The sequence below is a fragment of the Patiria miniata genome, unplaced genomic scaffold (genome assembly GCF_015706575.1).
Source record: "Patiria miniata isolate m_02_andy unplaced genomic scaffold, ASM1570657v1 HiC_scaffold_22, whole genome shotgun sequence".
NCBI classification, from domain to species: domain Eukaryota; kingdom Metazoa; phylum Echinodermata; class Asteroidea; order Valvatida; family Asterinidae; genus Patiria; species Patiria miniata.
The window spans coordinates 18,617,564-18,624,163 of record NW_024037061.1 but is presented as its reverse complement, the minus strand read 5'-3'; the positions used below and the strand labels follow the sequence as shown (position 1 = coordinate 18,624,163).

The 6,600-nt window shown below is 38.7% G+C and overlaps 2 protein-coding genes across 2 annotated transcripts; both read right to left on the bottom strand.

Annotated features, from left to right (window-relative positions):
* Nucleotides 1-371: 371 nt before the first annotated feature.
* Nucleotides 372-3,189, bottom strand: LOC119730933 (tyrosine-protein phosphatase non-receptor type 13-like). Its single transcript, XM_038204004.1, has 4 exons — nucleotides 3,058-3,189; nucleotides 2,043-2,177; nucleotides 1,284-1,562; nucleotides 372-519 (listed from the first exon to the last, which is right to left on the bottom strand). Exons 1-4 carry the CDS (start codon nucleotides 3,118-3,120, stop codon nucleotides 463-465), a joined length of 534 nt encoding a protein of 177 aa, XP_038059932.1. The 5' UTR covers nucleotides 3,121-3,189; the 3' UTR covers nucleotides 372-462.
* LOC119730934 (tyrosine-protein phosphatase non-receptor type 20-like) lies at nucleotides 3,166-5,670 on the bottom strand. Its single transcript, XM_038204005.1, has 4 exons — nucleotides 5,052-5,670; nucleotides 4,069-4,341; nucleotides 3,772-3,862; nucleotides 3,166-3,266 (listed from the first exon to the last, which is right to left on the bottom strand). Exons 1-4 carry the CDS (start codon nucleotides 5,169-5,171, stop codon nucleotides 3,229-3,231), a joined length of 522 nt encoding a protein of 173 aa, XP_038059933.1. The 5' UTR covers nucleotides 5,172-5,670; the 3' UTR covers nucleotides 3,166-3,228.
* Nucleotides 5,671-6,600: the final 930 nt, after the last annotated feature.

Genomic DNA, 6,600 nt, shown 5'->3' with positions numbered 1-6,600 from the left:
GCAGTATTCACATAGGAATGATTCTCCCCACCTTGTTTTTTTCCATCATGGACTCATTCCCTGCACTGTTCAATATCACCTTCAAGACTTTTTGTAACAACATGGGTGGCTTGTGCGTAAAGTGCTCGCCTCTCACCAAGGTGACCACGGTTCGTATCCTGGCCGCGGATCACATGTGAGTAGAGTTGTGCGTTGGTTCTCTCCTGTGCCACGAGGGTTTTTCTCCGGGCCCTCCGGTTTTCCTCCCTCCGGAAAAATCAAACACTTTCGATCTCAGGCTGTGCTCCGTGGTCATATATGGGTTGATGTGGCCGGCAGCCATAGGCGCCTTTACGTGCCAGCGGCCCGACCACGTTGTAGCCGCGTCCTTCGCAATTCAGCATACCAGCTGCGAGTAAGGATGATTAGCCTCCCAAATTATTATTATTATTATTATTATCTCTGAGAAGAATACTTGGCGTATCAGACGAGAGTCTTGAGCAGTTCAATGGTCGCCTTGTAGCAGAACAGATACTGGTCCTGTGGTGAAGACAAAAATAAGAAAATATGGACGACAACATAAATACATATCTGATTTAAAGTTTGTTAAAACATTTACAACTATCTAAAATCAAACCAGCTCTGTTATGAACAAAGATAAAAATGGGATTCAGCATCACAATTATCCAATTTTGAAGCCGAGTCCTTTTCTGAGAAAAACTGGAACACAAGTCGGTGTAGTAGGAAATGAGCTTTAGCACCACGGCTTTTTTGCTGAAGTACTTTGAGTTGGAATATATGTGGTTAGACACGCAGTCTTTTAATGTTCTTATCCTATGCGCCAGGGATGCAAGTGGACTCTGACATTTTTTTTGCCAGAAATTTGAGGTACAAAGGAAAAGTATACACACATGTATGGTATCATTGACAATTTCTTTTTAAGAAAGCCTGAAATCGGGCAATTGCAGAAAGGCTTACATCCCTGTTGTCAAACACTATTTACGAAAGGACTCCGACTTAAGTTGTTTTGCAAACTGTTTAGACATGTTCAGCATATTTTTTTTCTCCAAATAATAAGGTTCCAACCTATAATCCAATGTCCAGTTTCTTAAACCTTATTTATACCGTACGACGTTATGTTTCAATGTACTTATTGTACTCAGAAAAGGATTTTCGCCATGGAAATAAATGAAACAATTCTGTACTCAAAATTGGGTTGCACAAAAAAAGTCAATTTTAAATGATTCCTATTTCTGAAAAAAAAAAATCTGTAGATACTGGATACAAAAACTCAAGTCGCTAACCTTGGTCTGAATCATGCCCTGGCGTTGGGTCCTCAGATCCCTGACGATGTTGACAATCTTGAACGGCTCGTCCCGATCGATCAACGCCATGAGGGTATCGATGGTGATCAGCGTTCCGGTGCGGCCGATTCCTGCGCTGCAGTGGACGATGATTGGCCCATTGGCGTGAATCTTGCGCATGTACTTGGTGTAGCGCAGTAAGGGGAGGGCTAAGGAGGGCACGCTGTGGTCTGTCCTGGTGGTGAAGTTGAGATGGGTGACGTAGTGGATGGTGTTGGTCTAGGGAAGCAGAGAAAAGTAAGGACACAACCCAAAAAAATTGTGAGCAGGTAGCACAGGTAGCATATGAACAGCTTTTAAGCACGAAATATGGTTGGTGTCAGTTTCGTCACAAAATCCAAGTTGGCTCCTTTTGATGTCATTCGCAAACCTATTTCCGGTAACTGCCGAGCACATAATAAGGCCAGTCCATTTTTCATGTCAAAATGCAAAAATGAAAGTCAAGAGATATTTATGACATCAACAACTGTGGTTTCATTGAGTTGTTCACCATTCCAAAATTTAATTACTTTACTTTGCATAAAGTATGAATTAGGTTACATGCTGCACACAGAAACATGTTTTTTTTTTTTTTATCAACATCTGGAAAATAACCAAAAAAATTGACTATGATGTACTGGTATTCACCCTGTGACTGACTCTCTACTAATTTTTACATAAAAAAAATGAATGGTACGAATTCTGCCTCCTATCCAATACCTTCATATCACTCATGGATATTTTGCGGATGTCAAAGTGGTCAATCGTCTGCATACTGTCCAGTCTCAGCTGATAGCGGCCGGCCACTGTGATGGGTGTCTCCATGGAATCAGGCCAGTAGCGGTCACACTTTACCTGCATCAAAATGAGCAAAGAAACATGTGATGCGATCAAGCTAAATGAGTCGTTTGTCGACCCTGGTCAATTTTTTTTTTACAGATTTGAAAAGAGCACAATCTCAGCATTACTGCTGTGAAAACCGCATGCTAGTACCATCTTTAGTTCAAAAATTATGGCAGTCGGAACACCAAGAGATGTGATGAAGTGATGTGATGAAGTGGCCCTACTTTGGCCTGAATCTCCAAATGAAAGTTCCCGACAAATGCCTTATTTAGCTTGATTGCATCACACAAGCATAATTGTAATAAGTCTTTTTCCCCGTGCTATCGGTATGTATTATGTCCTTCTGCTTTAGTTTAGACAGTAAATAAAATGCTAGTGGTGATATTGAAGGTAAGTGTGGCATGGTTTGTCAAAACCGCGCGCTTTAAAAGGAAAAGTAGGCAAGAGATGTGTCATTCAATTTATACCAAGTTTGAGATTTTGAGGAATTCATGATGCCAATTGTCTCGTTTTGATCCCAAAGTTCTGAAATGTATTGCACACTTCAATGAAGTGTATTTTCAGACCATAGTTTTTCTTTCATTTAACCTCAATCTTTAAACTGCATTTTCTCAATTGTTGGCTTTGAACTGCAAATGTCTTAGAAGTGGCTTTAAATTTACATTTGTTTGCAAATTGCGAGGCTTCTATGTTAAGGGAATTGTTATAACTCAGATGTGATTTGTAACCAAAACATGATGCATTTGCTTACACTTTTTACTTTTTACACAATAAGAGTATTAAAAATGTTTCCAAATTTTGCTTGTTGAAAATATACTATCATGGCCACAGCAAAATAAATACCATAATAGCAATGCACATTGTTACAAAAATCTTAAGTTTGAAATCTGACCTTGCCACTTTCAACAGCCAGTGTCACCATGGCGACGACATTCGACCTCTGCTCCCAGACCATCTGTCAGAAGTCTCCGGTAGTCTGCGGCAGTGGTCCCTGGCAGGCGATGTAGCGGTGGGTGTCCTTACCCACCAAGACGTCAATGTGACTGGCGTTGATGTAGTTGCTTCAGCCAGCCTGCTCGATCACAACTCTGGTCTCGTCGTCTGAAACAAAAACCAATCAAAAAGAGGAGCAATTTAAGCAACACAGTGTCCAACTGAAATCATTTGCTTTTCATGCATTTTGTTTATTACCAATAATAAAACACCACTCAAAATCCAAAGAAGAATGTTCAAAACCTAACCTGTTGAAGTTTCAGATCAGTGGATATTACTTTTTTTTGGAGGAAACAGTGGAAAATCATGCACAACCTTTCGATCACAGCACTCTGTATTTCCAACAATCAGTCAACTGACTAATCATTGAGAATCACCCACATTTCGTGATTTCCTCTACATGACAGCAAGCCAGACGGAATAATTTCACGGGGTGTTTGGAACTCGTACGATCTTTAAGCTAAGTCAGCTTTTGGATAACAATTTGGAAGGTTACTTTTGGGATAAATGCAAATGATCATAAATATGCTTTGAAGGATTACGTAACAGAGGGCACTTTTCAACTGGAGGGCCACCCTAAAAACATTACCTCAATTTACAAATTGCAACTTACATGGAAGTACATTGCGATATCTGTTCTTGTCTTTGTTGACGGCTTTCTTGGCTTCCTCACAGTTGTCTGTTAGTTTGACGTTACGTAGCACCTTCATTTTAAAGAAAAAGTTGATTACATTTGTAAAAATCGACCCGAAAAATGGCCGAGGGTGCATAATTTGGTCACAGATGCAAACTCTGTTGCACATTTGAAAGTTTACCAGCCTAAGAAATTCATGCAATTTTTGTAAGATTTAAACCAAATAAAAAAAACAACAAAATGGTCCTCTGATCTTTTTTTTCCCTTTGAGCTGACCTTGAATTCCTCAACAGGATCCTGCTTGTCTATCTGCTTCTGCAGCGCCGTGATGGCGTTGCGCAGTGACCTGCCCGAATAGCGCCCTCCCGGGGCCGGTCTGGCCAGCGTCATGCGTCGCAGCTCGGCGTCACTGATCACGCTCAGGATCTTGTGGCTGGGCGTGGCCCGAGTGGAAGGGGTGTGGCCTCGGCCCGATAAGAGGGGGATGTCGGCGTCGGAGCCCAAGGAGCTAGAATCATCGTCGCTTTCGGGGAGCATCTGGCCACGAGCCTTGGGGGAGAAGGGGGAAAGAGAAATGTTCAGATTAAACATCTTTCGACTTTAATACTGTTAAGAAACAAGTCAGTTTTCAAACCCATAAACTTATTTCAAGATGCAGAAGATATTTCCATAAAAATCGTAAGTAAAACCGAAGTAAAAGTCTCATATGCCCCAGCAATTTGTGTTGAAATAAGAGATCATTTTTACACTATGAAATGAGATGTGATCTGTGAAAAGCCTTTACATGTTCAAAGTTCAGATGTTAAATAGATGACCATTACATTTGGGGTTTCTTCTTTAGATTCATAATTTTTTTAAATCTTTTTTTTTTAACATTTGATGTGGTTGTTGAAAAGTAAACATGCAACACTGCAAAGTACTCATTGTGGACGGTTTTCTCAGTTCGCATCATGAGTCCTTGGATGTGATTTCCCTATTCAAAATAGAGTCAATAATACAATAATAAAATAGACAACAGATTTTCACACCAGAAGTTGTCCGATAACTCTCACGATTACTGCAACCTGAAAGCATCAAATTCAGTTGAGCAAACTTGTCTACATCAGTAACGACACATTAGTCATTCTCAAGCAAAAATCTGTTTTTCTCTTTTGTGCAATGTTTGCAGTCACATGGTCTCCCTAAGTTCCATATTTTTATCGCCTCCCTATCCCAGTCATATTTTTCCCCCAACTTCATTCAAGAAATCTTGATCCCACCTTCAAGGCTTGTCCAATTTCCAAGGCCGGTAGTCGGCTGTCGCTGGCAGACGGCGAGCTTCTCTCCGTGTCTGGGCGTGCTGCCCTCGAGTCATCAGGAAGATCCATGGTATAGTCCATATCGTCGTCTGTGTCATGACCTTTGGGGTCAAAGGTCAGGTGGAAAATGTAATATTATTCCTGGACTGTGAATTGTCCATTGATATACACATTGTTTTCGAGTTCAATAGAAAGATCAGATCAAATGAAAGGAGTGAAATTTTCCGACACTATTTTCATATTTTCTGATTTACCAATTTGCTACATTTTACAAGTAACCTCACAGTCCAAACCAATAATGCAAGCAACTTAATTTCTGACAAGTTGAGCACAACACTTGTTTATATGTATTACAAAATCTGATTCTGAAACAAAAACTCAAGCGCATGAAATACAAACTTACATTAAAACTGCATTTCATAGTAAAACATGAATGAGCTCTTCAACAAATTCAAACATGACAAATATATGACCACATGAAGAATAAAACCTGACTTTTTCACATCAAACAAAAAGGAAAATAATCCTTTTTTGGGGGGGAAAACCATTTCACAACTCATTCAAAACAATGGACTTTCAACTTTCAAGGTTAGCCTTGTTTTTTATCAAAAAGGGGCGAAAACAACTTTTTATCACAAATTCAAAACGGTAAGGGGTTAGCCTTGTTTTTTATCCAAAAGGGGAGAATACAAATTTTTATCAAAAATTCAAAACAGTAACTTGGGGTTGAGCATTTTTATCAAAAAGGGGATAAAACAAAGTTTTATCAAAAATTCAAAAAGTAAGTGTTAAACTTGCATTTTTATCAAAAAGTGGCAAAAACAAATTTTTATCACAAATTCAAAACGGTAAGGTGTTAGCCTTGTTTTTTTATCAAAAAGGGGTGAATACAAATATACATGTACATGTATGCAAAATTCAAAACATTTAGGGGTAAGTAGGCCTAAGCCTTGCATTTTTATCAAAAAGGGACGAAAACATTTGTTTTTTTCAAAGAATCAAAACGGTAAGAGGTTAGCCTTGCATTTTTATAAGGCAAAGTTACGATTTTAATTCTAAACAGTAAGGGGTTTAATTTTTATCGAGATATTGAACAAAAAAAACCCAACTTTTTTTCAGTTAAAACTCAAAATGGTAAGGGGTTAACCTTGCATTTTTGAAAAAATATGTGTGAAACAAGAATAATTTTATCGAAAATTCAAACCTATCAAAAGAGGACAACAATTATTCTTTTATCACAAATTCCAAACGGTAAGGGATTAAACCTTGCAATTTGATCAAAATTCATGAAAACATAAATATTGAAATACAGAAAGCACAAATTATATACATTGTACATGTAATAATTTTGACCTATTCAGTGAAAAATGCTCACGTTGCACGATGCAATTTCAGAGGATTTCTTTGTAAAAAAGGGCAAACCGAAAAACAAAGCGTTTTCATATAATAGCAAATGTTCTTAGTTATATTTTTCAGCATAAAATTTGGAAGGCCTTGCCGTGTAAGATGA

What these genes read in the sequence shown, in the direction of transcription:
- LOC119730933 (XM_038204004.1), bottom strand. Translation starts at nt 3,120, where the DNA reads ATGGTCTGGGAGCAGAGGTCGAATGTCGTCGCCATGGTGACACTGGCT. An exon ending in TATCCATGAGTGATATGAAG is followed by an intron (nt 1,563 to 2,042) that starts GTATTGGATAGG and finishes CTGCTTCCCTAG; the next exon opens with ACCAACACCATCCACTACGT. An exon ending in AGGGCATGATTCAGACCAAG is followed by an intron (nt 520 to 1,283) that starts GTTAGCGACTTG and finishes TCTTCACCACAG; the next exon opens with GACCAGTATCTGTTCTGCTA.
- LOC119730934 (XM_038204005.1), bottom strand. Translation starts at nt 5,171, where the DNA reads ATGGACTATACCATGGATCTTCCTGATGACTCGAGGGCAGCACGCCCA. An exon ending in AAATTGGACAAGCCTTGAAG is followed by an intron (nt 4,342 to 5,051) that starts GTGGGATCAAGA and finishes TTCTCCCCCAAG; the next exon opens with GCTCGTGGCCAGATGCTCCC. An exon ending in ATATCGCAATGTACTTCCAT is followed by an intron (nt 3,267 to 3,771) that starts GTAAGTTGCAAT and finishes TTTTTGTTTCAG; the next exon opens with ACGACGAGACCAGAGTTGTG.